Source organism: Numenius arquata, chromosome 22, assembly GCF_964106895.1.
Source record: "Numenius arquata chromosome 22, bNumArq3.hap1.1, whole genome shotgun sequence".
Lineage (NCBI taxonomy): Eukaryota > Metazoa > Chordata > Aves > Charadriiformes > Scolopacidae > Numenius > Numenius arquata.
In genome coordinates, this window is record NC_133597.1 from 3252971 (window position 1) to 3269158 (window position 16188).

At 40.8% G+C, this 16188-nt stretch overlaps 1 protein-coding gene across 1 annotated transcript in view; it reads left to right on the plus strand.

Moving 5' to 3' along the window:
- Window positions 1–15613, plus strand: part of ARHGEF12 (Rho guanine nucleotide exchange factor 12) — a 73630-nt gene extending 58017 nt beyond the window's left edge. The window contains exons 27-41 of the mRNA XM_074162455.1: window positions 530–615; window positions 2034–2159; window positions 2962–3076; window positions 5652–5752; window positions 6007–6084; window positions 7590–7665; window positions 8075–8242; window positions 8758–8845; window positions 9174–9263; window positions 9417–9493; window positions 9865–10092; window positions 11138–11623; window positions 13301–13620; window positions 14059–14131; window positions 14734–15613. Coding sequence (XP_074018556.1) covers window positions 530–615; window positions 2034–2159; window positions 2962–3076; window positions 5652–5752; window positions 6007–6084; window positions 7590–7665; window positions 8075–8242; window positions 8758–8845; window positions 9174–9263; window positions 9417–9493; window positions 9865–10092; window positions 11138–11623; window positions 13301–13620; window positions 14059–14131; window positions 14734–14744 — 2123 coding nt within the window. The 3' untranslated portion in view covers window positions 14745–15613. The remainder of the gene's footprint in view (window positions 1–529; window positions 616–2033; window positions 2160–2961; window positions 3077–5651; window positions 5753–6006; window positions 6085–7589; window positions 7666–8074; window positions 8243–8757; window positions 8846–9173; window positions 9264–9416; window positions 9494–9864; window positions 10093–11137; window positions 11624–13300; window positions 13621–14058; window positions 14132–14733) is intronic.
- Window positions 15614–16188: the final 575 nt, after the last annotated feature.

Sequence of the window (16188 nt, forward strand, 5' to 3'; positions counted from 1 at the left end):
GCTGATTCATGCTTTGATAAAAGGAGAAATGCTTTGATGAATGGTCTTTATTGGTCAACATTCAAAATGTTACAGCTGTTGTTGAAGAGAACAGAAAAACTGAACCTGAAAGGATTGATGTCTTGTAGGTGGTTTTGAAGGGTGGCCCTTCCTAATTGTTTAGAGAAAGGACTGTTCAGAATCAGAATTTCAGCTCTGCCACTGAATAATCACTTGTATAATTTTATGCAGGGGGCTTGAAGTGTGTGCTGCGTTATTCCTATGTTTTTAAAAAGGCAGTGATATTGAGCCTCAGAAAAGATAAGACTGGAAAGGTTCGTCGGGTGAGACAGGAGTGTGAAGGAGTTATATAGCATCTCCTGAGATGTTCTGCTAAATATATTGTGTTGCAGGACACTTTTCATTTTTTAAATTCAATTAAAATTATTGCAAACCTAGTCTTTTCCTAGAATAGCTTTTATTTAAGAAAAAATGCTGAAAATTAAGCAATTTGAGCAGTATTAATAAAATTTACTTTTTTTTTTTTAAGTTGCATTGAATGATCAGATGAAAGCAGTCCGAAAAAGGAACGAGACTTCTGTTATTGGCCAAATTGGGGAAGACTTGCTTTCCTGGGTAAAATCCTTTTTTGCTTTCTTTTATTTGAAAATAATGTTTCAGGGAATGATAAACAGAGCCAGAGGTTGGTAAAGGTAATTCCCAGTTAATAGGAGCTAATGGTCTTAGAGTTGTCATTTCTATGGAGCCAACACAGAAAGAACTCACAGGATTTTCATTTGGCTAGAGATAAGAGTAAGGAAGAAAAAATAATTTCCTTATGATGTGTGGGTAGAGTAGAAAGGGAGTTTTGGAGACATAAAGGTGATAGTAGGATTTTTAAAAATGCAATATCACTATTTATTTCAGTAACACTGAAATAAGTCTTGTGTTGCTGTGGTGCAGTTAACAGATAGTTAAAATTAATGATTTCCAATCCAAGAATTTACATAGCTGAACCTTTTCAAATTTATAGCACTATTGCAGGCTTCCTTTCTGAGATCCAAATGACAAGAGCAGGAGCAATGTATATTCTTTAAAAAAAAATCATAATTCTCTCTCAGGAATCTCCCAGTTTGTTGTTTGTTTTCAAGCCTACTTAATTTAGGATGGAAGATTGATCTGCTAATTCGTTTTAGTTCTTCATGCAGAAGTCTCTTGTGGTATTTTTTTTATATGCCACTGTTTGTCTAGTATTCCAGAAAAAAAGGAAGAAAATGAAAATCGGATGTGGCTGGTAAAGAAACACCTCTAACGGTTTCAGTCTCCTGTGTGTTATGAAAAGGCAAAGAACAAATACTTGCTAGAGCAAGTTAGACCTTAAGTTAATAGTTATATGCCCTTGCATAGTGTTTTGGCTAAGGAGCTAAAACAAAAAACCACAGGATCTTGTTCTCCAGAGTATTTTGAGGAGTTACTGCACTGCGTCACAGACTGGGCAGTGGAACGGGAAGAGTTGAAATTGCATCTGTCACCTGCAGCACATTTCTCAGCCCTCCTCGTGGCTATCATTTCCCCTAGCCATGTTTTTGTAATACTTTTGTTTAGGAAACCAGGTGTTATGTTATATTCTGGTGTGTAAGCATGGGTGTCCCTGAGAAACAAGATGAGCTTTGGTCTTGGCTTCCCTGACCAACAGTCTGGTAAATAATCCCTTGTCATTCATGTGAGGGCGGGTTTATCTGTTCTCCTTACGTTTGACAGTGGAGACATGGCACTGTATTTTCCCTCTGAATCAGCTGTGCATTTGTGGAAAGGATTGGATGTGCTAGGACTGGAGACAGGAGAACTGTAGAGTTTGAGACGTAAAAGGGTTCCTCAGTACCCTGGGAAGACAAGGCTTTAGAAACAACATGGAAGTTGCTTCTCATATTTTGCCAGTAATTACTTTTTTCCCTGATGAGGCCAGTTCTGCTACGTGGCTCTATGTCTGTTGAAACTGGCACGTACTGAACTTCAGTCTATCTAAATTTGGCTTTCTTGGCTTTCTGGCACAGTTTAGTGGACCAGCAGAGGAGAAGCTGAAACATGCAACTGCCACTTTCTGCAGTAACCAGCCCTTTGCTCTAGAGGTCATCAAGTCACGCCAGAAGAAGGACTCTCGCTTCCAGACATTTGTGCAGGTGAACATTATGCAAGGCTTTGAGTTGCCTGAGGATGTGGCTGGTGGCCAGTATAGCATAATGAATGGTTGTAGATAAAGCTATTACAATTAATGACATCATGTCTAACGCTGTCTTGATTGGCATCGTTTCCAATACTGTACCTCTGCTAATCGTTTCTGGAGGGAGGAGCCTTTAATTCTGGGGAACACAAGAATGTCCTGATAGAATGCAGGAAAGCACATGCTGTCCCAGGCAGGAGATGGCATCTCACTTGAGGTGCCTGTTTGCCAAGAATGAGTACTTCTGTTGGGGAAACTGCTTGTAGCAGTGCAGTTTTGATGCATGCCACGGGCAGAAGACAGATGATGTACACCTATTTTGCCTGCCGGGAAAGGAGTTTGAATACATGTGGCATTTGGAGGAGAGAACATTATCTTCATTACCACAGGCTGGGAAGAACTCTGGTAATACAAGGGTTGAGGTTATGTTGAAAAATGTACCATGAAAGCTATAGTGTGAAAGCTCAAGCTGATGTCTTCCCTGTGTGGTGGTGACTGAGATTGATTGGAGATGGTACCGGGCCTCTGGGAAGTAACGAGGGAAGGAAGCTGCTGCTTTGATGATGGGCCTTTCCTATGTGTAATTGCAAATGGAGAGGGGACGTGTTGTCTGAATGATAGATCTTGGCATTTCTTGTCTTGTATTTAATTACTGGAAAGTGAAGTAATAGACGTTTATGTGATGAATAGACGTTACACGTTCAGGTAATTATAGCCTTAATAAAAATGACAAATGTACTTATTGTGCTGTTTAATTTTAGGATGCTGAGAGTAATCCGCTGTGTCGCCGGTTGCAGCTGAAGGATATCATTCCCACAGAGATGCAGAGGTTGACTAAGTACCCCCTTCTGCTGGATAACATTGCTAAGTACACAGGTACAGCCTTTCCACTAGGGTTTGGGCGTGCATCTCGGCGTGCATCTAGGCAAACGTGATTTCAAAACGTGTGTTGAAGTAATTTAATTTAATTTTATGGGTCACTATCTGTTTTCATTGTGACCTTGCTGCTGTCTTCCGCACAGGAGGGCAGGTTAAAAAAAATATAAAAAATCCAATCTTTGTTTCTAAATTAAATTCGTTTTCCTTCTTACCAAAAAAAAAAAAAAGGGAAATTCAACGTGAAATAAGTGAATGACATTCTGCATTGGGTTGTAGTGTATATAGAGTGCAATATAGTAATTAAAATATAGTTTTAAAAAGTTGGGGGAGGGGAATGCTGAAGTTTTGAAGATAAACCAAAACATTCTGCTAATGAAAGTTACTGGCAAAACAACTGGATTTGCCCTTAGTTTTTGAAGAAGGAAGTCAGGAATTCCTGTCTCCACTCTCCAGTTCTTAACCTGTCCTTGGTTTTACACTATTACTGTTATTAATGGTTTTTAATGATTATCACAACCAAATGGAAGTGAAGAAAATACTTCCTCTGCACCCTTACATTTCTGATTGTATACGAGTATGTGATAATGGCAATAGCTAGGACTACATTCAGAAGAAAAAGAAACAGGTATCGTGTAACTCTTGCTTATTATATGCTCTTAGCAACCAAATCTTTAGGACCTTACTGCGAGGGAAGTTGCATTTGTGCTATTATTTTGAACAGTCATTAGCATGCTTGTTCTTTCTGTAATTTTCTAGATATATTTAACTCCTTTCTACAGTCTTGAAGAAGGAAGTAACTAGAAAGAATTCAATCACTAAAGATGGTACTCTGTTTGTTTCAATAAATTGGTTTTCAATTATAAACATGCTCCGATAAACACTTTTTTAAAAATTCAAATTAAGATAGCTAAATCAAACTATTAAGAGAAAATACATTTAAGTGAATTCCAATTTCCATGTAGATGTGTTTGAGACAGAAAAAGAATAAGATCTTCAATAACAGAAATCCCTAATCGTCCATTACTAACACAAAAATGTGAAGAATGAAGAATCTAATAAAAACCTATCAAGTTATGCCTTTGCTTAAACCAGTTTGGATAGACGTAGGCCATACTTCTGAGCAAGGAAGCAGAAAAGGAAGGTATTATAGAATCTAAGCAAAAAATCATGTAGTGTTAAGGCTTTTGGCAAATCAACATGTTTCTTTAAGAAGAGAACAAAAAGCGGATGATACAGAACAAATTGATTTTTTTTAAGGTCAAGGTTTTCTTGTTATCGACCAGGGGTGTGTTTTTGTTTTGGTTTGGTTTCTTTTAATCAATCCTCTGTACTATTTGTTCAAAATTCCCAATATGTGGGAAAAATGTGCACTGAGAGTGTAATCTGACCTACACCCCTAAGGTCTGATATAAAACAAGCTTCATATAAAAATCTTGGATGTTATCAATATAATGTCAACTAAGAATTTGAAGGAGATTGAACTTGGAAAGAAATACTTTCCTGCATGATAAACACCAACAGAATCTTTATCTTCCTCATCTGTTGAGTCTCTGAAGCACCACAGAAGGTTTTCATGTTCTTGCAGAGGGAGGAGTTTAGCTATGATGTGTTACGCTGAAAGCTACTGCCAGCAGAACAGTTGAAAATATGATTAATAATATCATGAAGTGCCTTTTCAGGTTTACTAGCGGATACCTGCTGCAGTGTAATTTCACTACTCATAAAAATATATCGCATTTATCTAATCATAATTAGGAAAGCACGTGACACTCCATTATCTTTGATGTACTTGTTTATTTGCCTGTTAACTAAATTCTTAATGTGGCTTGTGGTAGTGTGAATTGATGGGGTTCACCTCTGTCTATCTGCCTATGATCAAGTGACATTGGCTGGAAAGATAACTCTTGTTTGCTCTTGCTGTTATAAAAGACTTTTTTATAATGATAATCAGGCTGCACGAATGTAGCCAGAGATACTTTTTTTTTTTTTTTCTCCTTTTTTTTTTTTTCTGAGCTGTTAAAATAAATACAGGTTATCTGGATGGAAAAAGTTATTCTGTAAAACCTTAAAAAAATATATATTGTATTAAGTTTCTTTGTCTGTTTCTCTCTCTTCCAAAATAAATAAATAAAAAGGATTGTGAGAAACACAGGAGCCAATAGTCAGTTGCCGAATCCCAGGACTTTGGCTAGCTGGCTGTGTGTCATCTTAAATATCTACCCCAGACTCTCTTCCTACCACAGCGGAGTCTTAGTAAACTTTTTAGATTTCTCAGATTGATGTCTGTGGAGTGAATAGTTGTCACGAGCCCCTTGGAAAAGGGAGAGTTAGAAGTGCTATGCTGTGTACGGTGATCATCAGAGGCCGGTGTCTTGTGCAGGGCAGGATGAATCTTGTCCTGTCACAAATCTAGTTTTGTCACTTCACCTTTGAAGTGCAGTGCTTTTGTTGATAGGCTGCTCTGAGAATTTAAGTTCTCTTTCTCAAACTTGAGGTCAGCAAACTGCACTAGATTTCTGACTTTTTCAGCCTTTATAGGAAAGCGTTATTACATTTCCTTTTTCTCTCGCAGAGCTGCCTGAAGAGAAAGAGAAAGTGAAGAAAGCAGCAGATCATTGTCGTCAGATCCTTAACCACGTGAACCAGGCTGTCAAAGAGTCTGAGAACAAGCAGGTAGGAGGTGAACGAAGTGAGCATCAAGGATTGGGGAGAAGAGAGTTGAAGGGCAGCAAGCTGTTTAAGACACCCAGATTCTCTTGTACTAGTGACTTTATATTGTGCTTAAGGATGTTTTGGGGCCTAAGTGTTCGTGTAAGAGGAGGAATCCCAGGCTTTGGGGAATGTGTGGAAGTAGTCATGACTGCCTGCACTCTGGAGTTAGTGAGTTTCCCTAATCAAAGTCACCGTTTTCATTGTGTTTTCTGCAGCATTTGGAAGATTATCAGCGTCGTCTTGACCTGTCCTACTTGAAGCAGTCTGAGGATCCCATGATGGATGAGTTCAGGGTGAGTGACAGCACTGAAGCAATCTCTATGTAAATTGTGATTGCAACCCTGTTGTTCAGTTTGTGGCTTTTTCTGCTACAATCTGATGTACAATCAAATGGTCTTTAGAGATAAATATTTCTATAAAAAAGTTAAAACCATTAGTCTCAGAAATTTGAGTTTTCCTGAAGATTTCTGGGGATGTAACAACTTGGTTCTGCACATTGAAGTGCTGATGAAGCTTGAAAGTTCTGTTAAACAAATGTTAATGGTGTGCAAGCTAAATCTGTAGCACATGAGAGAGAGCTGGTGGATGATGAATCTTCTTATGGCTCTATGTCTCATGTGATTACACGTCCTAGGTGTGCTGTTGCAACCGGGGAGGATTCGGAGAGCCGTGAGGTGTAGCGATTCAGTTGGCTTTAAAAGAAACCCTTGTACACAGGCTGATCTGTATAGGAGATCCACAGATGTAGCCAAGCAGTCTAAGTCCAGCACTACAAGTACTGTGTTTCAAGGCCCTGTAAATTCTTGCAGTTGTGTTAGTGAAGCTGGTTACTTGCTGTCAGCATCCTTGGAGCAGGACTAACTTTATGAAATGTTCGTGTTTCAAGTGAATGATGAGCACCAATAGGCACTTGCAACTTTAAACAAATCTTTTTTTTTCTTTCACACGTTCCGCATAGGTAGCTTCCACACAAGGGCTCTTCTCCCTTCGCTCCTGCACCTTTTCTTCATGATTTGGTCCTTTATCCCCAGTTCCTGGTTTTTGCCACTGTCTATTCTTATGTCTTGTATAGATTCCCTGTTGTTTATTTATCACTCCCCTATCTTCTCCAAAGCCAAAAGAAATTTTTATATGAAGACTCTTCTATAAAACTGTATCGTGTAGCCTTCCACAAATAAGCTTGCACGCATTTAGTTAGGAAATGAAGAACTTACTGGCAGTTATGAAATCTTGCTGTCATTGATTGTAGACTCTGTGAGTTGGAAGGAATGACTTGTGAAAACTGTCACTTCTACTTGCCTGCAGATCTAAATGTCACAAGCACTGAAATGACTGAAGAATCCATTGACATTATAAAGTCCATCAGATCATTGGAATGATTTGTATATCAGTATGTCATTTGTAGGCACACTTGACTTGCAAATTGAGTGCTGAAGCATTAACCAGTTGTAACACTAGAACCGCGATATGGGATAACGGAAAACTCCTCCTGGAAATCAGATGACATCCTAATGCCTTAGTAGCTTGATTTAGTAGGAAGATTCTCTACCCTATAACCCCTGACATCTGCAAAAGAGCAGTGGAAGAGGAAGAGTGATAACAAACACCTCTCACAAGAGTGTGGTTTAGAAACATACCCTACTTCTGTTCCATGTTTCTGTTTCCAGCCTGGGTTTAGCTGCTCATCTCCAAATGGGAGTGCCTATCCTAGCCTTCCCTTGGACATTCCCATGCTTTGCCATTACTTGCTTCCACAGAAATTTCTTAGTGCTACTTTTTTTCTTTCCCCTGGTGACAGAACTTGGACCTAACAAAGAGAAAAATGCTTCATGAAGGGCCTCTAACTTGGAAGGTGAATCGTGACAAAACTATTGGTGAGTCCTATTCCATGAGCTGACTTGGTTGGGTTTGTGTGTGTTTGCTGAGAAGGAGAGAAGGAGAAAGCATTTCTGCAGTTTCCAATTACGATTCTTGCTGCCACCTATAATACTGTCTGTGTGTTTCTCAGAGCTGATTAAATTATTCTTGTCAATTCTGAAATGTGCTAGAGTGTCATTAAGGCCATGCAGGGACACAGCAGTCAGTCATGAGATGATCCAATTCTATCTGCAGCTTTCTGCTGTAGTTTGATGAGGAAGATTTGCAAGCTTAGTCTAGAATGGCATAGCACTGATTACTGCCTCTGCATGAGTAATCAAAACTGCAGCCTTTTCCTTTCTGCAGGGGTGTGATACAAAACTACGAATCTTTAACTCCTTCTGGGTTCTTTTGCCCTCCGTGCAGATCTCTACACTCTGCTTCTGGAGGACATTCTGGTGCTGCTGCAGAAACAAGATGATAAACTGGTATTGAAGTGTCACAGTAAAATCTTGGCATCGACAGCTGACAGTAAACACACCTTCAGTCCTATCATCAAACTGAACACCGTTCTGGTTCGTCAGGTGGCAACAGGTCAGTGTAACCAATTGAGAAAGCAAAAGAGGAAGCCAAAAATTAAGATTCGATTGGTTAAGGATAGATGTTTTTGTCTAGAGTTCCAGAGTAGAACAATGAAAAATCTGTAGGCTTAATTTTTGGTTGTCCGATGTCTTGCTTTGTACGTATGAGCTGTTTAACTTCTTTGCATCAGTAATAGGCACGGCATGAGTTTTAAATAGACTTCTAAATTAAAAGTACTCTAATTGTGTTAGATGAAAGGTACTCTAGAAATTATTAGGAAGGAAAAGAGGAGAAATAAATCTGTTTCAAAATGGTTTGGGCAGTAATGGCTCTTTTCTTTCAGGACTAACAGACAAATTTCCTGGATAGGGAAAGATCAATGTTTGTATATTATAGCGTTGGAGGGTTATCTCATGAACTCTTCTTTCATTCCTTCTGGCTGGCGTTACGCCCAATTTTACGAATTTTCAGAAAGCTACATGGGACAAGGCATCTAGTTAAACTCTTCTCTCCCTGTGTTGCTTCAGATAACAAAGCTTTCTTCGTCATCTCCATGTCAGAAAATGGCGCTCATATTTATGAACTGGTGGCACAGACTGTTTCAGAAAAGAATGTGTAAGTAATTGGTTCAGCTCCATCTGCTGCTTGATTTGTTGTACGTGAGCGATCTTTTACATCTGCTTGCCTGTGCTAACTGTGCAGGTGTCCGTGAATTACCTGTATTTCCTTCTCTAAGCTTAGCTGAAAATGTAGCTATGGTGGCCTATGTAGGAAGTATCCAAGGATAGTCTCTCCCAACTTGTAAAAATAAGAGGGTGTATATGCATATGTTGGTGAGCATGTGTGTGTGGATGTATATTAGTTGGATTTAAGAGGTGTTAAATAGAGAAGTGTTCATTATGCTTCACGTCTTGCATGTTTTTATTTCATGTTTCTACTGCAGATGGCAGGACCTTATAGCTCAGATGGCAGGGACTGTAAAAATGGAGAGTACCAGAAGAGTGATTCCATTACCACAGTCAGGACCTGGCGAGTAAGTAAAAGTAGCTGGAGGAAGGAGGGGCTGGTTTTTCTTTTTCCAGTACCGCTTCTTCTGCTCAAAGATTGCCAGCCAAAGCACGGATTCTCATGCAGCGATTCAGATGTATGTGACTAAAGGAATGTGTTCATTCTTTCCTCCCTGCAGAGAAGAGCGTGAAGAAGAGGAGCAGCAGAAGCTCAAAGAGCAGCATGACATTCCTGCCAGTAGCCTACAAAGTCCAGGTAAAACAGTGGTCCAGGTAAATGGTATCAGTAGATTGGCTACGTGGAGTGCAAATGTCCGTATTCCTTGCGGCTTGGGGATCTTTTGGTAGATGTGACATTTTTCTGGAAAGGAATGGTTTCTTTACAAGTCACGTAGAGAAGTGATGCTGAACTTCTTGGAAACATACCTCTTACTATTTCCATCTATTTTATAAATTGCTGGGAAAGATTAATTTTTCCCCTGGAAAGAATTGGCCTTTTACCAAGCCCATGCTCAAGAACTGTATTTTTTAACGTTTTCAGAGATTTCTGTGTGAAACAGAATTTCCTGCAGTTTATCATCGTATTTGACATAGTTGTTTAGCCTGCGTATGTTTTGTGTTTTCTAGATAAAGATTTGGGCCTCGAGTCTCCCTTAATACTGAATGCTCAGTCTTCTTCGCCCATCATGTCTGAAAAGTCCAAGGTAGAAAGTCTTCTTGCGTCAGAAAGACAGTTTGATAAGGTGCAGCAGGCAGACCTGACACTTAAAGATTCCCCTGCTTGCTATGAACACACAACCGCCAGTTTGCCTTCGGTATCAGAAGGACAGTGGGCACTGGATGCATTAAGGAACTGTGAGTATCTGTGGGCAGTGTCTGGTGGGGTGTGATTTAGAGATGGAAATTCTTAGGTCAGCCATCTAAATCAATGAGCTAAAATAAAATCTAAAGCCCATTTTTATTAAATACCAATTCTCTCTTCGCTGTAGATAACAGCATAGCAAACCAAAATGTGAATCTATTTATGCTTCTCCTTCTTACAGGATTCAAAGTGCTTTTCTAAGGCTGAATGCTACACAAGTGTTCTTGGTACTTGTTTTCAGAGAGCAGTGATGAGATAATCTTAGTCTGCGGGGTGTGTAAAGATAGTATTAGTGACCCAGCATCTCATGACTATTCAGACTTAAAAGAGCAGCCCTCTAAAAGCAGCAGTGGGTCACTCACGTTGTGACAAGAGCCTTCCACTTAGATGAGTGACTGCTCTGTTGTATGAAATCAGAGCTTATCTTGGGTGGAACATGAGCATTATATGGTGGGAACGAGCAGTCTTCTTATGCTCTTGACAGTATCATGTTTTTGTTTTGAACAATGTGTCCTTATTATGAAGTGTTTGGTTGGGATAATTTGAGAGCTAAAGGAATGTGGGTTGAAGTTCAAACAAGCATAAATTTGCATGAAATTTTAGGGAAAATGTGTCTTCAAATTTTTTGATCTGTCATTTCAAAGTTGAGTGGAATATTCTCAGTATACTTGTTTCTCAGGTGGGAATCCCCTGTTATGGCCATAGTTTTTAGTTCATTTGAGGGCATAGGTGAAACCTGGGCACTCACCTGCACTCAAACTCACTCGCTGAATAATTTCATTAGATGTTTTCTCTGTTTTTCGCTAAGCGTGACAGAACTTGTACAGACATGTTTGCTCTCACTTGTAAGATAAAATGTGGATTAAGGCTTCAGACCTTACTTATTTATTTTTATCCCTGTTTTTCTTACCAAGAGCAATGAGAGGGCTGGCTGCTATGAGATACGCCTTTTTGAAAGGGTAGTCTTTATGTCTAGTTTATTCACTGTTAGGGAGGTTATGGTCTGTGAAGCCTCGTGAACATTCTCTCTACTTGCAGTGGGCCTGCTGAAACAATTGTTGGTACAGCAGCTTGGCTTTTCTGAGAAGGGGACCTTTGAAGGCCGGCAGCGCTTTCCCAGGTTTAGGACCGTTTCTCAAGAAGCCCAGACGGAGAGTGGAAGTGAGCCTGGACTACAGCACTCTGACAGTAACAGATTTCACCAGCCTGGAACAGACAGAACGCTTCCAAGAACCGGGACTATAGAGTCCACAGCTAGTTATGGCCTCCGGACTTCAGCTGAATCGCCAGCTTCAGCGGATGCCATGCAGCTGACTGGGAGAGACCCCAGATCGAGCAGTAACTCAGCAATAGACCGCATGAGTGTGAATCTGGAGATCTCAACCACAGAGCTGGAAGGGGTATGTGCTGATGACAGTGGGGAGCATTTTTTTGATGCTCGAGAAGCTCACAGTGATGAAAATCCATCTGAAAGTGAACTAATGGAAAGGAAGGAGGAAGAGGATGTGCAAATACGGATCTCAGGTGAGCACATTTCATTCACTCATTGGATGATAGTCCATTCAGAGTCAGTATCAGACACTTGAGATCAGTTTTAAATAGAAAATACTAAAGAAAATCACAGTATGTTTTCCTCTCTTGCTTATATGGTATAGGATGTTTAAAGTTAACTCTCAGACCTTGACAGTCATTTTTGCCCTGAAAAGGGCTTTGCAAACATGTACTTAAAGGAATTCTCTATTTTATGAAAGGAGAAGCTGAAATACTATGGGGTTAATACACTGTGACAAACTGTAATTACAGAGGCACGGGCACAATGCGAGCTCTTAATTGCGGTTGGCACTGGACCACTTTATCTCTCAACTGACTGTTGGGACGACGTTCTCCCTGAAGACAAAGCACTTCCTCAGCCTGTGCACACCGAGCCCCTGTGACTCGTGCTATTTTGTAGATACTGTGTTGGCTTCTCCTGATCAACCCTCAGAAAAGAAACTTACAGTTTAGCTTTGCACTCTTAATTGTGTCCTGTGACCTTACTCCAGTCTGAAGCTGTTAAAAGCTTATTATTATTTTATCTCTATTAGTATTACTACATGTGCTCTATCGGGCAGTTACCTGAGCAGCATCTCGAAGTGTATCTATCCTAGCCTTCAAGAACGCTGTAGAGCTGTTAACCCAGCAGAAAACTAGCTTTAAGACAGCAGCTGTGAGCACTTCCATGGGACTTTGCACACTTTGCATTTGGAAAGTGCTGTGATTTTGATCAGCTGACAGGGTGACACCGCACTAAATTTACCACAGAAGTTGGGTTTTATCTCGTGCCTGTTGCAGTAGAAGTAGCTACTAGTAGGTAGATTCTATATGTCTATTAGTCTTGAAATCTCTTACTCATAAATATGCTTTTATTTAAAAATTGGATTCTGTCAATGTGAATAAGCCAGTTTGTGACTGTCTGAATGCTGCCTTCCAACTACGTATTGAAAATCATTTTTCTTTCCCTGAACTACTGAGACATTTTAAATTATTAAAACTGCACCAACAATTTGAAGCATCTAATTTATTTGTCACCTCTTATGCTGTTTACTTTCTTAACTGTGCAGGGGCATCAAAATTAGATTGACCTGTTTTTAGTCAATTCTGACTCCACATGCTAACTTTGCTGGAATACTGTAGAGAAATTATTTAATATAATCCCATTGCGAGGTGCAGGTTGTGAAAGCATTTCCATCTATAATTGCTTTATCTTTTAACATATCATCAGCAAGCTAAATTTTAAAGCTGAGGCATCTAAGAGCATCCTCAGTACCGCAGCTAGTTAGTGGTGGTTAGAAATCTAGCAGTCTGATTTCTCAGGTACCATTAGTGCAAGTGCAGGATTTTCAGGCGTTATAATAGAAACACAGATTTTGGAAAAACAGACGGTAGGTGATTAGCTCATCTAATCCTGTGATTTCTCAAACTGCAGTCCGAAAAGCAGCCATGATCTCTGAAGCCCAATTCAGAACCAAACCAGTCTGGTCTGATATAATCACCGTTCTGCCTGGTGTTCATAAATGCTTTTTCTTATCCATTTTAAAACGTCTCAGGAGATGGGCCTCTCGCCACTTATCTTTCTTAAAGTCTGCTTAAACTATCTACAGTTCAGTGGTTCTTGGTGATTATGGAGCTGGAGGTGTTAGTAAAAAGCTGTTCTCTTAACAGGAAATTATTTGATCCTTGATGGATATGGAACAGTGCAGGAGAGCTCCACAGATGAGGAGGTATCGTCTCTGGTTCTCCAGTGCACTGCAGGTGGCCGCACCTCTTTGGACTCTGCACAGCAGCAGCAGCAGCCACTTTCCCCACGGGACACCCAGTCGGATGGAGGGAGCTCCCCGTTTGCCGAGGAGATGATGGCCTCGCGCTGGGGGGGAGCGGAAGAGTCCTCCTCCTTTGTAGCAAGCCCTCACTTCTCTATAGAGTCGCGTGTGCAGATGATGCAGTATATTCAGAAGATAGAGGATGACCTTGAAAAGTTAAAGGTATAGTATGTTTCTATTTGCAGTGTCAGGGTTTTCATATTCCCTAGGTTTTGTTTTAGAAAAGAGCTTGAAAATAATTTTGAGCAGGAAGAAAGGCAGCCATGCCCTTTTTTGTCTTTGGCTCTTACAGCTGGAAGCTTTTGAAGCAGAAACTTGGTGCTGTTTTGCTTGCATTAAGTTGTGGGTTACAAGCAGCAGGTAGTTCCGCTTTAATTTAACTGAAATCTGAAAATAAAGTGGAATATTGTATGTGAATGGAAGGCCTGATAAAGATGCTGATAAAGGAGTTGAGATCCATCGTGGATCACTGTACAACACAGGCGATTCCAGTCCAGTCACCTGTAACGAAACTTCTCTTTTCCCATTTGAAGCCCCCTTTGTTCAGTTGGTAAACAGAGAAAGAGCCACTTGCGTTCTGGGGTTGTTTTTGTTTTTTAGGAGGTTGAGGAAGACTACACCATCCTCCGACGCCAAGGGCTGGCTGGATCAGCCTCCATGGGAGAGCACTCAGGTACGCAGCCCGACTGTCTATAATGGGTAGCATATACCACGTTAGCCTCAGACATTAAACAAAAAGCACAAAGTCAATTATTCATGTTCCTCACACACACACAAAAGGTTTCCCCTACTTCAGCAGCTCTCGCAGGGCTGAGACCATGCTGATTCCAGAAAAGGTCAGCGGAGTCCATTGAGACCCATGTGTGCAGAGGAGCTTGTTCCTTCCTCTGAAAAGGTTGTTTGCAACCTGTCTCACCTTTACCTGCCAAAGCCCTACACCTCGGGATTTACCACTACTCTTCCAAAGAAGGATAGATTGATGTAATGTCCCAAAGGAAGATTTTTGAACATGTAAAATGATTACAATCTTCTTTTCTTTCTCTGGGGTGTCTCTGATGCTGTGTAAAGTGGTTGCCATGGGTCCGTTAAATTGGCCTTAGGCATCCTAGAGACGTAATTGCTGGAATTACTAACAAAGGTCTTAAGGTTAAATGGGTTTGCTGTCTCTCACATAACAGGCTCTCTCTCCTAGTGCTGGTGTTCAGAAATGATGGGCATTCATCTCTCATTGCACCCTCTCTCTCTCACCAATCTTTTTCTTTTTTTCTCCTTCAGAGAAAAGCTAGTCATGTTTCCAGGAGCGGCTGAAGATTGGATGAAGAGTATCAGGACACAGCACCCGCTGTCTTCCTTGTGGACTCTGAGACAAGAGGGTTTGGGCCATCCAAACGTGAACCATACTCTAGCAAAGTGGGCATAGGGTGCTTTTCCTGTGGGGCATCTGCACTATCTTGTCAGTGAGGGAGTCTATTCTATTCTGCTCCTCTCCTTGCTACCAGAAATTCATTTTTCAGAACAGAAAAACCAAACCAAATGTACAGAGCTTTGGGTGTAGGATATAAAAATGTATTTAGACATTTAAAAAAAAAAAATCAATGTATTTATTTGACTTCATTCCGTGTATCAAAAGCACATTTTAATTTTTTAATCTGCCTTTTTTGTTCTATTTTAATTGGGTAGTGACAGTTCTAGCCCGCTGCATATAGTGCACCCTGCCTGCCACTGCTCCTGAGCCGAGGGTCAGGTCTGGGGGCAGGGGGTGTGCCTATGTGCAAGTGTATCTTTACTTCACTGGACTGGACTCTGCACTCCCTGCTGGCAATCAAACTGCCATGCCAAGAGCTACTTATGAAGGTGTCAGGATGATTCGTGGCTGGAACTATCCGTATTCAACAACTGCATGGGAACTGTTCGTGTCACCACATGTGTAACAAGAATTTTCCATGCGCTAAATAGCCAGGCACTTCAGATGGGCAAATTTTCTTTTTCCCCTCTCCCATTAGGGGTCTCCTTTGTTGACATTCAAGATTAGACTGGGAGAGGAGAAAGATAGGTTTAATTTTTTTCTTGACTTTGTTGGCTTTGATCATTGTCTCCTTTGTAAAGTGATAAAAATACTTGGACCTGCAGCACTTTTGTAACTCTTCTCTGGATCAAAAAGAAAAAATGCAAACCCAGAAGTGTTTCAAAGATGTGGGGCAGATCTGCCCCTGATTCACTACTGAATGAATAAGGGCTGCCATTTGAGTTAGCCACAGGTACTGCTGATTATAGGGCCAGTAAGTTTTAGTACCTGAAAGTATGTCTTGCTGAGGGCTTGGGGTGGGTTTGGGGTTTTTTTTTTTTGGGGGGTAGGGTTGGGGTTTGGTTTGATTGGTTGTTTTTTTTTTTAAACTGATTTGTGCCAACGTGTTCTCACTGCAACAGAGATGTGCAAAAACAAAGGCGGCTGAAACAGCTCCCTAGTACTTAGGCCTGTTCTAATGGGGTTTGCTGTTGGAATCCCTTCCAGTCTGGGAACAAGACGGTAACTATCAGGCTACAGCAGAGCTGATGCTGGGCAGCCTCAGCTGGCAGTGCCTCTGCTCTGAACCTGGTCCTAGGACAGGCTCTTCCCGCTTGGTGTAGAGCAGTTCAAGCTGTCCCCCGGTATCACAGAGACCGTGAATACAGCTGCAAGTGCAGAGTGTGCAAGGCAGTCTTTTTTTTTTTTTTGCACCCTCTTCCCAA